This window comes from Centruroides vittatus, unplaced genomic scaffold (assembly GCF_030686945.1).
Source record: "Centruroides vittatus isolate TY-2023 unplaced genomic scaffold, ASM3068694v2 contig_19, whole genome shotgun sequence".
NCBI lineage: Eukaryota > Metazoa > Arthropoda > Arachnida > Scorpiones > Buthidae > Centruroides > Centruroides vittatus.
In genome coordinates this window covers 4898861-4919412 of record NW_027121169.1, presented here as the reverse complement: position 1 = coordinate 4919412, position 20552 = coordinate 4898861, and the positions used below count along the sequence as shown (strand labels likewise).

At 32.5% G+C, this 20552-nt stretch overlaps 1 protein-coding gene across 2 annotated transcripts; it reads left to right on the top strand.

The window, feature by feature from the left end:
* Positions 1–1968: 1968 nt before the first annotated feature.
* On the top strand, positions 1969–10839 carry LOC136970199 (complement component receptor 1-like protein). Of its 2 annotated transcripts, none has more exons than XM_067264623.1 (9): positions 1969–2079; positions 2185–2331; positions 4722–4871; positions 4935–5024; positions 7166–7285; positions 9087–9266; positions 9346–9534; positions 9609–9776; positions 10397–10839. In XM_067264623.1, the coding sequence occupies exons 1-8, from the start codon at positions 1995–1997 to the stop codon at positions 9677–9679; spliced, it is 1032 nt and encodes a 343-aa protein (XP_067120724.1). In that variant the 5' UTR covers positions 1969–1994; the 3' UTR covers positions 9680–9776; positions 10397–10839. The 2 variants fall into 2 exon arrangements, with proteins under 2 accessions (XP_067120724.1, XP_067120725.1); XM_067264624.1 differs by having other exon boundaries at positions 9346–9632; positions 9704–9776.
* The last annotated feature ends 9713 nt before the right edge of the window (positions 10840–20552 follow it).

Below are 20552 nucleotides of genomic sequence, written 5' to 3'. Positions count from 1 at the left end.
TTAAGTAATAACATGTTTAACCGTAAAAAGTGAAAAAAATATTGTCATTCACTTTTATTTGCAATAACTTCACAATTGCATTTCGAGAAAAATGCAATTGTGCAGTTGTTCTCCAGCTAAATTAAATCTGTGCAAAGTTATAAAGAAATGGATCTAACAAAAATTTCCTGTTTCAATTGTGAATTGAGTAAAATGCTATTAAATGCGAAATAATTATTTTTTATATTCTCATAGCCTAAATACTATGCTCTGTTTGATTGATCCATTTGATTGAAATCAGAATGAAATCAGGAGCTCCAAGATGCTTTCATTCAACAATGGATTTTGCACTTAAATGCGTTAACAAACAGATTATAACCAGCATAAGTAATCGCTGTGCATGTAGCGGGCATTCGCACGCCATATCGCTCTCGGCATTGTACTTTTTCTTGTGTTTAATTTGTCGTAATATGGATTATATTTTGACTTTTTGTTTTGTTGATACAACAAAAATAAAAATAAAAAAATAAACAATGGAAAATTTATGTCAACGTTTCCAAATAATAAAAAGTATTCAAGATGTGTATAAATGTACCATTAAAAACACAAGTTATGCAGGCTCCATAAGCAGGCTCCATAAATGCAGCAATAGCATGACATTGTTTCTGTTGTGGTTTAATTAACCAGGACAGTTTATTACCGTTTTACTGTATGATACTAAGAGTGATAATTCGACAAAAACGCCATATAGAATACTATAAGAAATAAAGAACTATATTGTAAGGCTAAACAGAAAGGTACAGAAACAAGATTTTGGAATCACAACTCAGACTTTTACGAGGTGCTGTGAGTACAGATTTCATTATGCTGACGCACATTGCGTATATCAATGACTTTCTTTATTGTGAAAATATTTGTCTTATAGAATGACCAGCAAGATATCCGGATCTAAATTCCATAGAATGCTCTAGAGGTACGAGCCTGTAACTCGCCAGCCTCCACCAAGAACACATCAGGAGCTCCAAGATGCTTTCATTCAACAATGGATTTTGCACTTAAATGCGTTAACAAACAGATTCATAACCAGCATAAGTAATCGCTGTGCATGTAGCGGGCATTCGCACGCCATATCGCTCTCGGCATTGTACTTTTTCTTGTGTTTAATTTGTCGTAATATGGATTATATTTTGACTTTTTGTTTTGTTGTATAAAGAATACAATGTCCCTATCTGTGTTGAATTTCAATTACTTTTGATTAGTATTTTCTAAGATATAAGCCAAATTCATGGCATGCTTATTTTTTGGGCACGAGTGATTTTGTTCATCGCAAGTAAAATGACATTGTATCGGAATAGGGATTTGAGCCAAGGAACGTATTTTTTACTAAAATTAAAAATAAATATATTTGTAAATTTCAGACAAAGTGCAATGACAAAACAAGTCATGAGTTCTCTCTAGGTAAAGCAACACTATCTAGGTGTTCCTTTAGTGCACCACGTGTCCATGCAAATTCTGATTCGAGGAATAATAGCATTCCAGATAACCTGGTACTCCGGATGCCGGGTTAATAAACTTCAATTTTACTGTATTTTAGTTAAACAAAATTAATTTATATTACAACGATTGATACACGTGTTTTTAAAGTTTTTCCAAGATTTCTCATTTGATTAAGAATATTATTACTTACATAAAATAGTTATATACAATAATAATTATATAAATTATATTTATTCATTTAAAATACATTTAATCTTATATTAAATGTTTAAATAAAATATGAAGTGCAATTTTACGAATTAATAGAAGAAAACTTGTAGATTTGACTTGACATACCTATAAAAAATATAGAGCAGAGGATGTGGTGCCGGTGATTTGCCGGAAGATTGATGAAATCAAAGTGTTTTTCGTCGAAAAGTATAAGGATGTTCGAGAATTTGCCATCTTTTTGTTTATTTATTTCATTTTATCAATTATATTTTTATACAGATGTTTATATACGCACGTGTATTCTTATAATGTGGAAGGGAATTAACTATCAATTAATATTTACAGGAGTAAACTTAATTTTCATATGTAGAAAAGTGCATAATTACCATTCGAGTAAGTAATTATTTTAACTTTTCGCAAAATAATTTAAATAACTTTATTATAAATTACTAAAAATTACTTAGTTAAATTTGAATGAATAAATGATATTTATTGTAGGATGTCCACCGATTACAATTAAGAATGGTATTTATAATATAAGCGAAAACAAATACATTTGCACCAGAGGCAATTATTACTTATTCGGAAATGAAACGTTAGAGTGTCAAGAAGATGGAAGTTGGAAAGGAGAAATGCCATATTGCGGTGAGTTTTTATCGTAATCATCTCTAGAATTTCTCCAATTATTCAAAGATTTCTGGCACAAAATAAATCGCGAAAAAATAAATGTTTAGTCAATTTGGAGGTATCGGACCGAACGCCAATAAGTTCATTTCCCTTTTCATTATATTCAGAATGCACTCTAATTGATAATATCGCTTTATCTTGACTTTAAAGTCCGGAGATTTAAACGTGGATAAGGAGAGAGGGCAGAGGTCTGTTTCATAAATAGTACATTTGTTCTCTATAGGACCTAAATGCTTTACAGGAATGGATTTATAAAAAGTCACTAAACTCTCCGGCCGAGGGTGTATTTAGCTTGCAATAGTTTGATTAAACTAATAATATGAAGTATACTGGAGAACTAACGGTGAGGATTTTTTCGAGCCTTAATCTCAACGTGACCGCAATTGATGGCTGAAACCGTTATGATTAAAGTCTTGATTCTAATTGCAAGTGTATAGCAGGAGTGGGAGTTACTATAGAAATAATGCCACAAGATGTTGCTAATCACAATACTAAAAACATTCTGACGTATCGAATATTTTCCGCTGACATAAGGCTTACCTTTTCAGACAGCCAATAAAATGTTAGTATGTACGGTATCTAACGCCAGAATAATAAAATCTTCCTCATGCTCGAAAGAATGAAAATCCATCTAATTGGTTAATGTAATCTTTTTAATTAATTCTTTTACATAATCGCAAACACGATAAAATAAATTCGATGAAATAAAGTTTTATCTCTTTGCCTATGAACGTTCGTCGCCATTGCTCGTCGCTGTCAATGGAAACTTTAACAATTTGAAGTTAAACCAAAAGGAATATCAGATGTAATGTATTCAATGAACGCCTGTAAGCAGGTTTCTTTTTATCTTACTTCTTAACGAGCATTTAAAACGTCGTCTTATCAGCAATAATAACTCGTAGTTTATTTTGTACAGCTTATTGAAATACAATAAGAAATTTATACTCATTTCCGCCATATTTATTTCTCATTATCCTCTATTACAGTGGTTCTTAACCTTTTTATACTCGCGGCCCACCAAATATTTCATAATCTTTTTGTGACCCCTATTTTCTTTAATAATAATTTATATTTGTTAAATTATCTATAATAAATTGATTTTTTTTATTATTGCTTTATTTTTTATATAACAAATGTAAATCATAACTTTATTATTTCATTATCTATTTAAATAACATTCAAACTTCACAATTAAACATGAAAACTCATTAATTTTTAACAAAAAATAAAATAAGAAACATGTTGATGCTAAAACTAAACTAAAACACCCACAACTTGTCGTAAAGATTTTGCAAATCTTTTGCAAAAATATTTAAATTTTCAAAGCCTACTACTAAGCCTACTATTTTTCCTAATTATTTTTAAAATTCTAAGCATTGATAGTTTCTTAGAATTGCTTTGGAATAAAAGAAGTAAATACTGCGGTGTAAGTAGCATATTTGCATTTACTTCTTCTGTACTAACAAAGTTGTATGTAGTAAGAAATGTATGTAGGAAGAAATAAGAAATAAAAAAAAAACTAAATAGGAAAACTTTATCTTTTTTTTTTCACTTTTCAATGCGATATTCGGTTATACATCAATTTTCTTTTTATTATATTCTAAAGGAAATTTTTCATAATTTGGCGGCCCCCCGGCAAACTTCTCATGGACCTCTAGGGAACCGCGGCCTCCCTGTTGAGAATCACTGCTCTATTACTCCAAAAGTTAATCATTTGTATTTATTCACAACTGACACTTGTCATTGACTAGCATACCATCTGGTATCTATTTGCGTTGAAATTGTCCCTAACAAAATTTTTATCTCCATATTTTCGTGAGCACTTTATAAACTAAATGAAAATTAGTTTTCTTATTTGTTTAAATCTATAATCGTTTATGTCAGGTATAGTATTTACCACAGCTAATAAATATGCAATGGTTTAACTACGTACAATTTATAATTCAATTTTCTCTTTTACATATGCATTGGGAGTGACGTAAATTCTCAACCCCTTTTCAGTGCCATATAATTTGTACAAGCTTTCATAAAAAAATCCACAGGTGAAAATTTAATTCCTGATACAAGTGAATATCAAGGGTTTATAATTTTAAATCACATGGAGATTGTTGGACAGTACAGCTTATAAAATTTAATGTCTTATTCTTATCTTGGCTTGTTTTTATTATATTAAAAACAAGACAGATGCCCACTTGTTAACATTGAAGAAAATGTTAACAAGTGGGCAACTGTCTTTGTTTTAAAATTTAAATAAAATGACCGGTAATTGAACAACACTGCAATTAAAATATTGCTTTTGATATCTTATATGTATGATTTCTTATAACAGATAGTTTATTTTATTTCAGCGACATCAATTCCTACTGTGATATGGAAAGTGTTTAATGATACAAAGGAAATATTCCTTAATGGTCAATGTGTCGAAGCTACAAATAATGAATCTTGGGAGGTAAAAGTATTCGGAAAACCATTTACTGGTGTTAGAATAATATTTGAAGGTAAATTTTTAGTATCGTTACAATATTAATATTTATTTCATTAATAATTTTAATGTCTTCTAGAAAACGGGAATAGCATCGGATGTCCTGTCGTAAATTTAACTGTTAATAATCAAATGTACAATGAACGATATAAAACTGATTGTGAACGTAGTAAGTCGAAACACCGTTATTTTCTCATTTTTTCTTATATATATAACAAATACTGTCTTAGTAGTTACTTAAATAATTAAACGAAATAATCCAAATGCTTAATACGACTAATTTAACTTATTATATATTTTTTAATTTTTTAAAATGATTTAAATATTCATTGTCAACATTAATATCGTTAACTCTACCTGTAAAGTGAAAGTGATGCATCCCATACAGTTGTACTATGATTAGTCGTAATGAGAACAAATTCATTGATGAAGGCAATGTTACGGTAGAAGTTCGTTAATTCGACACCCGATACTCAGGAATTGTCGGACAATAATCCGGCATTTTAGTGTTTCATCAATTGGTAGGCATTTGGACAAATGACACTCTAAAAACCAGGCAGAAATACAATACATGTCTGGAAAATAAATTTTCGGTCTATATGTACAAGAGTCATTATAAAATAACGTGTTTATTAACGGTTTTTTCAGTTTTTTCAATCAATTGTAACACAATATAGTTACGCACTGTATCTTTTTCAAACTGATTAAACAGCGTGGCTAAGAAGTCATAATCATACAGCAACGTATAGCAATAAAATTCACAGCAATGCATGTAATGTTCAGATCGCAACTATTTTTTCAAATTTCGCGAAAATACAAAACTTCCAGAAACTTGGCATTTTTGATAATCAGAGACAACTCTGATTTCGTAAGTGCCGGATTAATGAACTTCTATTATACTCATTTTTCAAAAACAGATTTTATAAATTATCAATTTGCCAAATGAATAAAACCACTAAAAGAGGTACAGTACATTGGTACATTGGTAGTTGGTTTCGGGTTCGTGCCTCGTCAACGGGCTGGCTGCGTACAGTTTTCAGAATTTTCTTAATGTGTCTAACACTTCAATTTTCCATGGAAAATCCTCCCCGGGAGCACAATGTTCGGCAAATTGTCCAATTGTTGCCTCGCCTTATCCATCAACCCAATCCAAATTCTCAATTCAATCACGACCATTGAATGCTCATTCCATTTTGTGAATGATTTTATTTTCAAAATATATTTTTACAATTTCATGAATGCGAAGATGTGTCAATCATGATTCCCTTAGATGTCTTATTGTAGAATGATTACTATCATTAAAAGATCATATTCACAATGATAATTTATTCCATTATGAGAAAGCCATAACGGACATCTGATTTTTCTCCATATTAAAACATACCAAGAATTATTCTGAAAGCTGGATATGGATCCATGGCATGAAATTTATTCGCTCAAAGTTTTATCTGGTTTCCGTGTTGGTAATTTTATTGTGAGATGCATTAATAGGATTTACTGTAAAGAAAAGTTACAAGTTACCAGTAAAAAAATTTTCAAACTGTATTTGATATTGAAATAATATTTTTCATAGATTATAGATAATTTCTATATTTAATCTTCAGAAAAAATTGACGTTGACATTTTTATAGTGTTTAAATTGTTTCCAACGTTTTATCAATGCTAAGTAATGATTATTAGTCAGAAATATAGACCTTACTGTGGACTTTTGAAACTCCTTTACAACCCGAAAATAATTGTAACGGGTATTTCTAGACATTAATGATTCTAGGTAATTTAATTAGGTGCTTCTTTAATTACATTCTTTACAGTCAAAAATAAACTAAATTTTTAATATTAACTTTTTATCACATTCACAGTAAAATATTTACAGAAGTCCTTCAAAATAAGCACTTACTATAGCTGCAAGTTCGACTTTCATAGGTCCTTCCCGGTCAGAGAATACACAAATAGGAAGGCAGAACAATGCTATCTAATCTCTTTAAAGTTGAGATCCTTGATTTTGCTCCTGTAGACTATTATCTGTTTTCTGAAGCGAAAGTGAGTTAAAGTGATGCGGTTCTATTTAGCGACAAAAGACATTAATATAGTTTCCTGGATTAATTAATTTAACAAGTGATATAAACAACGGCAGAAGTGCTCAGGTATAGAAGGAGATTACGTTGAAGATTGTATGATATAACAATTTCTGCGTGTTGTGTAATAAAATCTGTGCTATAAGTTCGTTTTATATCTTACTGTTTTGTATTTTATATTAATAATTATCTCGTATACAACACTGCAGACATCCTGATATTTTAATTATTTCAGATCCCATACTCTTTGAGTATAAATTACCATATAATACAAAAGAAAATATTAGGTTTACTGTAAGAGAAAATTTATGGCATGATTTCAAAATATGTGGAATCTACGTTTATTCAAAACAAGGTAGGTGTTTTTGTTTCATATTTACAATTACTTGTTTAATTTTTCTTTCTACTTTTGTATTCTTGAAGATTGTAAGTCAATTGAAAATTCCAGAATATTATGTTATCATTATTTCTAAGATGTAAAGGATAGTTAAGAAATAGTATATTAGATTTTAAGAGTGTAGATGAAGTAGGGAAAACAGGACAAGAATTAAACCAGCCAGAGAACATGCTAACATGAAATGTAGTAGAACTAATTCATCTTTTTATGAAAATTGCACAATTGCTTATTGTATCACAGGAAAAATATTACAATATTTATAGATTATTTTTAAATAATATGTACAAAATTTACGAACGATTATAGGATCAAAAATGCATAGGAACAAAAAAACATTAAATGAAAACATGAGTAAGAACAGGAATACGTGATAACTGTAGATCCGTGCTGCGCGACCTTTTCTCACGCACGGCACTTTCCAGAATTCCACACCACAAGTTAAAACATACAAAAAATTATAGGAGTTTAATAAAAGTACATACCAAAAACAAAATACCAATTTATTATTATTTTCTTTTTACTTGTGATAATATAAAAATATTTAAAGTTAGTTTATAATTGATTTTATTTCTTAACAACCCAGAAACTATCTTGGACGAAGTACTGTGGGGGTCTCGTCTCCGTGATCCTAGCTGCACGCGACAGAGACATCATCTTCTTGTCGGTTCCCAAAAGTCGAAATTGGGACTGTGACACCGCACAAATTCTGTGAAATATGACTCTCACAGTTTAAAGACGGTGAGATAGTATACAGAATAATGACTGCAAAGGTAAAAAACCTTGAAGCTTCTTAGAATTCCTTCTGCCACAAACATCACTATTACTAGCGAAGTTCAGGCCGAAGTTTTAAACGCAAAAACGTGTACGTCGGACGTTCGGCGCCGCTTTCTTGTAAGCCTAGAAGTTTGACAATGGCGTTTGGTATGTCGAGCATGATTTCACTGACTCTCCAAACACCATTGTCAAACTTCTAGGCGTACAGGAAAGTGGCACTGAACGTCCGACGTACACGTTTTCGCGTTTAAAACCGGCCTCAATCTCTCTACTGATATTAATATTACGTAAAGATTTAACGCCATTTACTTGAAATTACTTACACCATTTACATTCTGAAACTATTCTTTCTAATACCAATAACTGTCTTAAATGTCACAAAGTAGGTCAACTTACTATTCAATTTTCTTCTCAGACAGGGGGTTGGATAGATAAGTCTAAGATTTGGAAAACACCAACCAGTTACTACTAGTCTTATTTAAGTTTGTACAATATTGTTATTGCACAAACTTAAATAAGATTAAATTTCTACACAAAATTACGTAATAATCGATAAATTTACTATTAATCTGATAAGCTAATTTGCTTTTATAGAAAAGTCAGATATGAAGTCAGTTAGATTGGATGGCAAAATGCAAAACTTTACTTTTTTAAAAAAAAGTATCTAAAGAATAGCGTAAAATTTACGTAAAAATGTTGTACTATTTCAATCAATTGAACAGACATGCAGTGGGATTGAATAAAGTAGCTAATAAACCTGATTATTGTAACTTAAATTATTCTTTCTCTGGATGAAAAGATTTATTCTAGAAGCAGATAATTGCCTCTCACATGGAAAGGGATGAGAAGGAAAGTAACATTTATTTGACTTGAGAAATCAATGGCATTAGTCTCAAATAGGGTGCAATATTAATAGGGTGCAATATTAATTTTAAAATAATAATATAAAAGTTTTCAAGAGAACTTTTCTTGTTTAAATTAATAGCAGAAACCTGCATGTTTTCATCACTAACTCTTCCGAATGGATACATTACCTCAACAGATATTCTTTTAAATTACGGGGAATATATATCATTTAACTGTAACGAAGGATTCCAACTACACGGCTATCGTTATATTTACTGTGGAGTGACAAATGCAATAACGTCATTACCTCATTGTCAACGTAAGAAACTTATTCAGAAAGACTTCTTTTGTGAATTCATTTTGCTTTCATTTATGTACATTAACTTTTTTTTATAAAGGGATCCAATGCAAGGATTCTCCTAACAAAGTATTGAATGGAATATGGGAAAATTGGAATCGAAGTAAAAATTACTCTTACGAAGAAGAGCTACAACTCAATTGCAAATTTGGCTACGAATTAAATGCCACAGGAAGTATTAAATGTCTTAAGAATGGAGAATGGTCCCACACTACTTCTATATGCTTGAGTATTTGAAAATTTCTGAAATTTTATTTCTTAATAAAGTTTCAAACTTTAAAATTATTACATTATTTTTTACAGAGAAGACTTTTCCAATTTATTTAGGTATGTTAATAACGACGTTTCCATGTATTAATTATAACTTTAATTGAACAGTTTATTATTATTTTTTGAAGTTATTACAGTCGTAATTGGTGCCGTGTCGCTTGTTACATTGATAGTTGGATGCTTAATCATATGTAAAAAACGGTAAGAAAAACTTCTATAATGTATGATAAGTGAATCAATATTAATTCGATATGTTTTTTTTTTATATAATCACAATGAATGTTAATGGAAAATTACTATGCGATTAAATGTTACCATATCTTTGTATTTTTATTATTTTGGTGTTAATTATTGATGATTGTTGGCTAGTTTTTCGGCTATTCATTAGCTAGTTCGAGGCGTCAGTACAATTCTATATTACATACCATTTCAAATTGTTAATTATACACATTGCAGGACTGCTTAAACGCTAGCCCACCAGTGGTAGAATGGATAAAAGCACAGAAAATTGGTCAATGAGCTGGCCACGTGGAGTTTTTCGGATATTGTTCAAGTGTGTAACGCTAAATAAGGGCAAGTTTCACATAGAAACTCCTTTCGAGAGACATACCTCTTGACAAATCCCAACCAAAAAAAAAACCAAAAAACCTAAACCTCAATTATTCGGTCTGTATATTTAAGGGATGGAGCTTGACGCTCCGAATGGTGGTACTAGTACTGTTCGGGCCATCTTAACGCTATTTTATAGTTCTACTTTAATCAAGTTATGATAGGTATTTTGTAATTTCTATGAATGTAGTTTGCAATAAAATTCGTTTTAGGAAGAAAAGACATCAGGAGAATAGAAGAATGGAGAAAGTGGCTTATGCAAAGTCAGCAGACGAAATCATCGAGGAAGTATTGCCAGAACGAGCAGAAAATGTAGAGAACCATTTGGATTTTCATGAGCATATTCATAGTCCTCAATTTCTTATATTAATGAAAAAATGTAAAAACATTCGAGTGCAGGCATAGACTAATATTAATGTCAATAGACGTAATGAAGTCGAACGTGGAAAAAAATGCGTACAATCACATTCACAAGAAGTGACAGAATCTGCTCGACTTCAGTCAATTGACATAATGTTTATTAATTAATTCAAACGATTTTATTAAACAGATCTGTTAAAGAAACAGATGTAAATATTTTTATTTATTTATACGTTTATTTAAATTTTATATTATGCAATTTACGAAAAAATAAACTTCTTAAATTTATTAAAAATTATAAGTTTATGATGCTTGAAGTGTTTGTGATGTTTTAGTTAAAACTTATATAACAATGTTTTATGCTTTTAGAAATTAAATATTGCAAAACGTTTTAAAAAATACGGGTTGTTATATACAGTGTAACAAAGGAAAAGTATGGTGATCAGTCGAAAAATGACACACTAAGATTTTTACATTTTCGAGCTCAGGACACCTGGAAACGTCGAAAAATGACGTTTCCGGATGTCCTGAACATTTAAAAACTATTTATATTTATATTGTGGTTGTTCAGTGCCGTCTTTAGGGCAGGGCCTACGGCTACGGGGCCCATGGCCCAGAGCTCCCAGGCCGTAGGAGGCCCCCTAATCCGAAAGTAATAAAGTTACAAATAAAAAATAGGTTAACTGAAATAGTTTAATTGAAGTTTGATTAAAAAGTTTGATTATAATTAAAAACTCAATAATTAATATAGTAACTTAATTTTTAAAATAATAATTTTTTAAATTCTTAGAGTAAGAAAACCTAAAACATTTTTGATACTTCTTATTCACCACATTTCGGCCGAAAACGGTACTTTCTTCCTGCTGCGCGGAAAGAAAATTCGACTTCCTGGCCAAGGGAAGTGAAAAATCGTATATACTCCAAGGGGGAAAACAAATAATGCATCCCTAGGTCTGTAATATACTATTGTTTCTGTTTCCTTAAGGGGGCCCTTTTTTGGTCCTGGCCCAGGGCCCCTTACGTTCTAAAGACGACACTGCGGTTAGTTTCTCGACATATATTTAACGTATTGCTTCAATGTACTGTACCATATATTCATTAAAACAAATTAGAAACTTCATTCTAGACGTGTTACGCCATGTGTTAGAGAGTTAGACAAAAGAGAAGAACGCTGCCAATACGATTTCTAACTTTGCACTTTGTTTTCTATTTATGAGCCTCTGTCAACCACCATCCCCCGCCATCACGTGATGGAGCTAGAGAACTACGTCACTCGCACCGGTCGTTTCCTTTGACCAGAGTATGCAGTCTAGCGGAGAAAGAGTCGAAAAGGCTAGTATCTCCATATAAACTGTGTTGAGAAGAAGAAACTAGTGGCTAGTTTACGTGACATTGTTAAGAAACGAAATTTGGCACGGTAGCTTGTGTATAAGGGACATTGATGCTACTAAATTTTGGTGGTTAAAGCTCGAGGGCGTGGGGAGATAGAGGGGGTCGTGTCATATCTCGAGTAGGGTCGGACTTAATGACAATTTTACTCGCTATTAGCATTTAAGATTTTTTTAAAATAAAAATCTCTTTCCTAAAAATTAAATTTTTTGTTACTTTATAATAATTAATAATATAAAAGTTTTTTTATAACAAAATTTCGTAATAGGTGGCGCCACACACAATTTTATTTATATGATTAATAATATAAAACTTATATTTTTAATAACGTCTCATAACGGCCGGGAATGTTATGCAACTCGTTGCTGGCTTTTTTATTTTTCCTTGTGTTTCTTCAATTATGCTCTGATGTATATGTAAAGCTTCGTCCCTTGTTGCTCTGACCAACCCATGCTAGTCATCATATAAATATGCCCCTGTGCAGAGTTTAAAAATATACATTTCCTTTACTACAAATAAACATTATTTTTTTTATTTTTAAAAAGAATTTTTATTGTTGAAATAATTTTAAAAATTTACATATTACACTCGACAATTATATGATTTGTTACTTGAACTTATTTGATTATTATCTTTACTTAAAGCTATTTTTTCTACATTGATATTACAGTCCTTGCTCTATTTAAGCGAAATATTATAGAAAATATTGTAAACTTTACAAGAAATGGTTCATACTTCTCAAAATTTAATAAAATTTAATTTGTGCGCTATTTAAAAAAAGCAGATAAATTACAAAATTATTAGACAGATTTCGAAAATTTTCGGAAAGATTGCACTACTTATTAACATTTCGTGTCCAGTGAGCCGCCGCGGCGGATCAGTGGACACGAAATGTGGGTCGAGAAAACCCACATGTCTCGTCCACAGAATCGTCTCACGACCCACAGTGGGTCGCGAGACGATTCTAGCAGGACTCAAGTATGTAGGCTAGTCCAATTCATTTTTACAATAAAAATTTTTTACTTAGATATCGTATCAACTAAAAATTTACATATCGGAATCACATTTGGAGTTTGACTCGGATTCATCTTGTACTATGTTCACGCTCGGTGCTTTTAGTAATTTTAAAACGTTATCGGTTAAACGGAGTTTTTTTCTTAATACCAAGTGATCTAAGGTTTGTAATGAGAGGATCCGAAGAAATTAAAAAAATTATGTAAAATATCTGTAGATGATACTATAGATTACTATCTATGGAATTTCGGGACTTTGAGTATATATCTGAACTGAGGGGACCGAGACGAGTTCAACAATACCCTACTTTTGGACCGGAGACGAAAAATAAAAAAAAGTTATCATACTTTCTTCCGGTGATCGCGCGATGATAGGGAGGCGCGTCGCTCTCTCCGCTAAGTCGGCCTCGCTATCGCGATCGGGAGTCGCGTCGCTTGCCGTTAAAATTGCCTTTAGTAGACGTTTTTCCCCTTTTTTTACTTTGTTCAATAACTAGTGACGTTTGGCACATGGCGGTCTGCCGGCGGCTCCTTTCCGGGAGGTCAGTCGGGAGCACAAACAGTGTTAACGGCCGCCATGTTCGCTGCCATAAGTAACATTAACCGAAATGGCGATCGCGCGATGATCGGAAGTCGCGTCGCTCTCTCCGCTCTCGTATCGCGTGTTTAACCCTACTGGAGACGACCGTAGTCGGACGTCATGGTTTGCAGACTTTACGCAAGATGGCAGTACTAGTAACTATGGTGCCGCAAGGTCTGTATAAGAAGGTCAGGACACGCTCCCGTGATTCTATGCGGCAGCGGCCATGTTCGGGCATATCGATAGAGATCATTACACGTGGTTCCTGCGTGAGTCGACTATTATTACGTATATACGTACTCAAAACGTTAAACAATGGGTTATTCTGTGGCACCTAATTGTAAAAGTAAGTCTACCAACCTTCGATTGTTTAGATTTCCTGCAGATAAGCAGAGGAAAGCGAAATGGGTGCAGAACTGCAGACAAAATAAGTGGCAGCCAACTGAACATTCTAAACTATGTGAGGGTAGTGTATGTTATGTATTTTTCTATAGGTACTGTGTGAGATGTATACGTGAGCTCATATTAAATTATTTGTTGTTCAGCTTCATGTCGAAGAATCTCAGTTTGAACTGTTAATCTCAACTTTTCTGTCAGTGAGATTACATATTTTTGCCAGAGATACGAACAGTACTTTGAATGTAAAAAAACTGTATGGAAGCAAAAGCTCATTTATGCGTACTTCTGCTGACTTCCGAAAATGGTGTTTTATTATATTTATATCATGTGTGTTTACAGAGAAAGAAGTTATGTCTTAGATAAGCTCTGTTAAAAATATCATCAAATTGTGTTTAATATTATCCTTTTTGATTAAATTTTATGTAATTAGGAAAATATGACGTTTAAGCGTTTGTAAAGTAAAAAATGTTCATTAAATAAACGTTAGTCCAGTATTTATTTTTTAATGCATTAATATTGTATTGGTAAATGCTTTAAAATAAAATTTTGGATAACTTATGTAATTGCATTACTTTACGAAGTGCTTATATACGTAATTACATCAGTTTTAGCACCTATTTAATTAGTTTTATTCACGACAGCAAATGATGTGGATGATTGTTTCTTTTAAACTATTTGATAGAAAAGTTACATAAAATTGGGGTTGCGTAATCATCCGAAATTATTATTATAATGTTGACTGGAAATCACTGAATTTATGCAATTTTAGTTTAATTAATGTCGTATAAAACTGACTGCTCGTACAAATTTGCTTAAAACATGCGACTCAAAATACCTCAAAATGGCGGCTCAAGAAGTAGGTCACGCGTGTCCTGACCTTCTTATACAGACCTTGTGGTGCCGTCTTCATGAGAGCATTAAAAAAGTATGGTAACTTAAAAAGCATGATAATTTTTTTATTTTTCGTCTCCGGTCCAAAAATAAGGTACCGTTGAACTCGTCTCGGTCCCCTGAGTTCCAATATATAATCAGTCCTGAAATTCCATAGGGGGTAATCCATAGTACACCCTATCTGTATTAGTGTTTATTTTAGAAGTTTTTCGGGAATAACTCTCACGAAATTTTTAAAATTCATTGTGTCTAGCGTCTTGCACTTCTTCGGACAGTTGTCCTATTAGAACGAGAAAATAAGATATAATTTTTGATCCGTGTATTAAAACTCTTGTGAAGAGTGACTGGCATGGGATACCAATGATAAAGCGTCACGTATAACTCCGCTGTTTCCTTTGTGTAGATTTTGAATTTGCTTGTATCGATTTCGTAGCCGGTTGCCAGTGCTTGTAATATAACCGAAAATCGTTCTTTTAGGTTCTTGTTAACACCGGTTATCTCTGCAGTAAGAGTGGCATTCGAAAAAAATCTTCTTGCCGAATTACAGTCCTTCGTGTTTCCACCACCTCGCTTGGGAGTATCCAGAAGTAAACCAGTTTCGTTTTACCAAGCGAAAACGAATTGGTCCACAATATCTGGTAGAACTTGGTCTAGGATTTTGATAACATACCTTTTCCTCTTTGGTCTTGCGCACTTGCCATTTTTTAATATCCTTCGATTCGCTATGCGAAGAATGCATTCCATGAATCTTATGTGACAATGAAAAGTCGGTAGACCAAATGAAAAAGTTTCTTCATTACATTGCCTCATTTTAATGTTAGGTAGATCGTTCATTTGGCTGGATGTGACACTACATACGTATCACTTTTGAGTCGATTTATTTGATGTTAAAGCATTACAGACCTTAGTATCGACCATGGTTTCGATAAACTTGTGATTTACTTTTAAAGTGAAATTCTTATATACTAATTTCGGTACAATTGTATCTCACAAATCTGGTTTTTGATGTGAATAAATTCATACAGATTTTCCTTGTCGGTTTCTTTTACGAAGCGAAAACGAATTGGTCTGCAATATCTGGTAGAACTTTGTCTAGGATTTTGCCATAAAATTACCTTTTTCTCATTTTTGTCGTAAGCAAAAGTTTGTATATGTACCAAAGACGTCGTAATTATATTAGTGTCCTCGGAATTTTTCTTCAGAAGCTCTTTGTTTGTATCGACTCTGTCCTCCACTGCCATCCAAACCCCATTTGTAAACGTTGGTAATATTCTTCAAATTGCATTTATCTTCTACATAAAAAGTCTTTAATACATTTGTTAGAGTGATAAAAAGACGTTCTGTAGCTTGACGTTCACTGTCCACTAAAGCTTGAAGTTTTATATCACTTTTATCTTCTGTAATAGTAGCATCTGATGGATAACAGGTTTCTTTGCTTTCTTAATGCTGTGGTAACACGGATAAATATTAACATCTTTTTCTATAGCACTTTGCCGTAACATTATATACTGCGATTTAGTTAATTTCAAGGAGGTTATTAAAGTGAGCTTCCTCGGGAGAATACAAATTGTGTAGTACCGATGGTCGATTAAATGCCTTTTTCAATCTCGTCGCTGATTTTGAAGATTTCATAATACTTTTTTATTACGTTAGTTGCACCTCTTTTTCCAGATAACCTAAACTTTACCTCAGCAGCATTTCAGTCAAGTTTCGATCATTACTGATTTCTTGAACTTTTTGCTCTTGGTCCATTTTTCGAAAAATCCTTTTTGGGACGACCCATTATTTGTTCTTGTGGTGTTTTACAGCTTGCACTAGTTTTTGGCAAATCGACATTTTCGATAATTATCTGATCATTGAGCCATAAATGATTTTTTGTTGAAAAATGTTTGATATTTCGATTATATCTCTTCCATCTTTGACTTAGACCAACGGAAAAAGAAGAAATGATTCGACGTAACTCACTTTCCATAACTCGACTAGGATTTGTTAAATTAAACTTTTTTAAATGTAGTCTATTTAATATGTTATACTTCGAATGACCCGCTTATCATTTTATCTTTTTCTCTTAGTTTTTCAAAAAGTTCACTCCCGCTGACTACAAGCCAACGCCCTGTGAAAGAAAAAAATGGTTATGCATCAAAATCCGCGCGTTTCCGCACACAAATATCTGTTAGGCATAATTATAAAACCTTCAAAAATCCGGAAAAAATAAAGTTAAAACGTACAAAGACATACGAAAAAAGATGCAGAAGTTTTAACGTGCTACTTACTTAAAATAAAGTGTAAAAATCCCTTGGGTTTGCGATTGTTTTATATAAAATCTCATCATTGACTATTATTAGTGAAATATACATATTAAAATACATACCTTGGCGATTTCTATTCATCTTAATATTGGATAAAAACACTCAAAACAGCTAGCGAAACAACTATTCAAAACAAGTCCGAACACAGCACTAACGTTATGAATCCAACGAGATATAAAACTGGTGCTTTTCTTTTGTTGTTTAGCAACTCCACGGGGCGTATTTTAAAAATTATCAATATCAATTGACTCACTGGAATGTTGTTTATTAATTCATAAATATGTAAGGGTCATTATCAGTTATGCATTTTTTGACTTTTGTCCTCCTAGAATCGCCTCACGACCACTGTGAGACCCACAAAATTGCAAGACGGCGCGCCGTCTTGCAATTTATCATTAGTTTTTAAGGTTAATATAAAGATTTTGTATCTGGGTTATATTGTTAATCAGGAGTGGAAATATTTTGTCATATACAAGACATTTCTATTTGTAAAATAAAAAATAAAAAAGTATACAGTACTCTATAACTGTCTTACAGTGTAATAGTAATAGTAATAGTAATAGGCAGTCATCTACCATTGTAGAACTCTGAAGAACTGTTAGTGAGCAATGATATTTGAGATCAGGATTATCATAAAGCAACCGAGTTAGAAATTAGAATATGTTATCACCTGGCTTCGCTATTACACTTCTAATTAAACACTTTTTGACTATATAAAATTGCCATAATGGTATCCATAATGCAATAATAAACATATTTTGTCTTTTTACAGGAAGTTAGTAGAGTACCAGAGCTAAAAATTAAATTCTGCATGACTACAGAATAGTTTAATTATCAATATAAAATATCAATTCTAAGGTTTTCCCCCTTAATTCATAAACCAACAAAGTGATTTTGTTACAGATCTTCTTGTCTGGAATGTTAATCTGTAGAGAATAAAATAATGAAATATCAATGTTCAGTTGTGTATTAAATTCAAAACTTAATCGTACTAAGTTAAATTAGAATTAGATACGTATTTATTAGTTTTAATATTTTGGAAAGCTCCTCTACCTTTATCTTCATGCCGGTATAAACCTTCTTGTTTTACATACCTAGCTATAGATCAGTGTTTCCCAACCTTTTTTGTGCTATGTCCCACCTAAGCCTTTCTAAAATTCTTATGCCCCCCAACATATATGTTGAACTCTTTTGGATGGTCTCTCGTTGCCGTGTTTGTTGAAGTTTTTTCTTGCACTTAATTGTCACACTGTTTTATTGTAACCACAATAAAACCCAATCCTTTCATCAAAGTCTCTTGCACTTTCCAGTCATTGCCAAATGCGACCTGGAACACCACAACTCACGTCTGCCCACCTCGAGGTCTGGGCAAAGAATGTTCTTTCTCCTCTTTCACCGGCCTCAGGGCCTTGTTCATCTCTTTGTTCTCAGTGGTTCCCAGAATTGTTAATTCCACCCCAAGGGAAAAGGGTTATAAAGGAAAGTTCTAGAAGGAAAAGGAAACAAAGAAAATTAAAACTAACTTAAATCAATATTTACAATAAATATGGCATACAGCGGCTATACGGTTAACTTAAACTCTGGATGAGTTTCGAATTGCCCCCCTTAACAATCGAATTGCCCCCTTGTGGGGCGTGGGCCCCACGTTGGGAAACACTGCTATAGATCGTCATTACACGTATATTGGTGCAATTCATACTGCTACTGATTGAACAGGAACCATCTGATGTGGAGATAGAACCCCTCTACAAAGCGGTTGATAACATTTGGTATTCTACTTCAGCTAAATAGTGTCTTTTCGTCTGTTTGGACACATCACAAGAATGAATGAAAACAGAAAAACTAAGACTCTAGTCTATGGTATTATGGATGGACCTAAGAAAAGAGGCAGACCATATAGAGAATGGATTGATAATGTAAAAAAGAGGTGTGGAGCGAATGTACAGGAATTGAGAAAATTGGCAATGGATAGATAGAAATGGAAGGAAATAGTGGAAAAGGCATCAGACACCAACGGGCGATGAGCCCAGAGTTAGTTAATGATGATGAGGAGAAATATTTACGTGTTAAAAACTAAACTAGATAAATCTGAAAATATAGATTTTTCTTTTAAAAAAAGCTCCTATTTACATGCATCCCCGAAGAAAAGAAAACGGGGTAATTGTCCCCTATAATTGAGTAAAATATCGCAAAAATTATAATCGTAAACGTCATTGATAAATTTTACCTTCCACCCTCGACCAAGAGATGCTTTGTCTGTCATTTTGTACCGATGTAATACTGCACTCTATAATCTACTTGTAATAAAACCCGAAAAAATGAAAATGAAAATAAAAATATTTCCAAGCTTTTTCCCCTTGAAATATTTTTTGCCTCGCCCGTGTACTTAACTTAATGATGTTAGAAAAGTACAAAAGATAAAGAAAAAAATTTAAAAAGTCCAAAACAAAAAATAAAGACTTATACAAAAAGAAAACATACCCTTGTAATCTTCCTTGTCGTTCTTTTCACAATCACAGGGAACGATCCACATTGGCGAAGGTCGACTTTTCCTCCAGGCTACTTCCCAGCCTATAGATATGTAAATCAAGTAAAAGTTTCGTGACTTCGGATATTTTCCATAAAATTAGGTAAGTCAAATATACAAAAATTTATAATGTAAAGAAATTTTGTAAATTTGACTTACACAGCTTGCTTACATATAGCTTGATTTACTTGTTTATAGGCGAGGAAGTAGCATATAAAGAAAGGTAGGTCGACTTCGCCAATGTGGATCGTGTTCCCTGTGATTGTGAAAAAAACAACAAGAAAAATTATAGGAATATTTAAATTTGTATAAATCTTTATTATTTGTATTTTTTACAATATATAAATCCTATTTTTTAAAACAAATTTACATTTAAGACACAAGCTCCATCTATCGATGATTAGAGATAAAATTTTATCATCAAGTCTGAAAAAATAAGGACAGCTGTCAACAAATAAATAATGTAATGTTATCAAATAAATCGATGATATTTACAGTTTTAATTTATTTTACACTTGCTGCTTCCATTCTAAAGATATTATTTTGTTGTATTTGAAACTGTAATGTAACCACAGTCCAAACACCGAAGTCACCTTGAGAATGAATATTGGAAATCAAAACTATCTCTTTTGTCTCTTTCCGTTATTATCAAAGTGTAGTTTCTATGGTTGATGTGATTCCTGTGTCGTGTAGCTCCGAATGCTGTGATCGGTGTTGTGCCTTCGTCTTGTGTAAACTTTAGTGTGTTTACTAACTCAACTGGAGGAAGAGGAGGATTGGTGTTTCCTGTTCCTTCACTGTGTCCTCGCTGGATTGTGATCTGAGTGTTCCTGGGTTCTTCTGGTTGTCAATGTAATCTTTGGCCTACGGCGTTCTAGCAATCCCTGAAAAAGCAGGAAG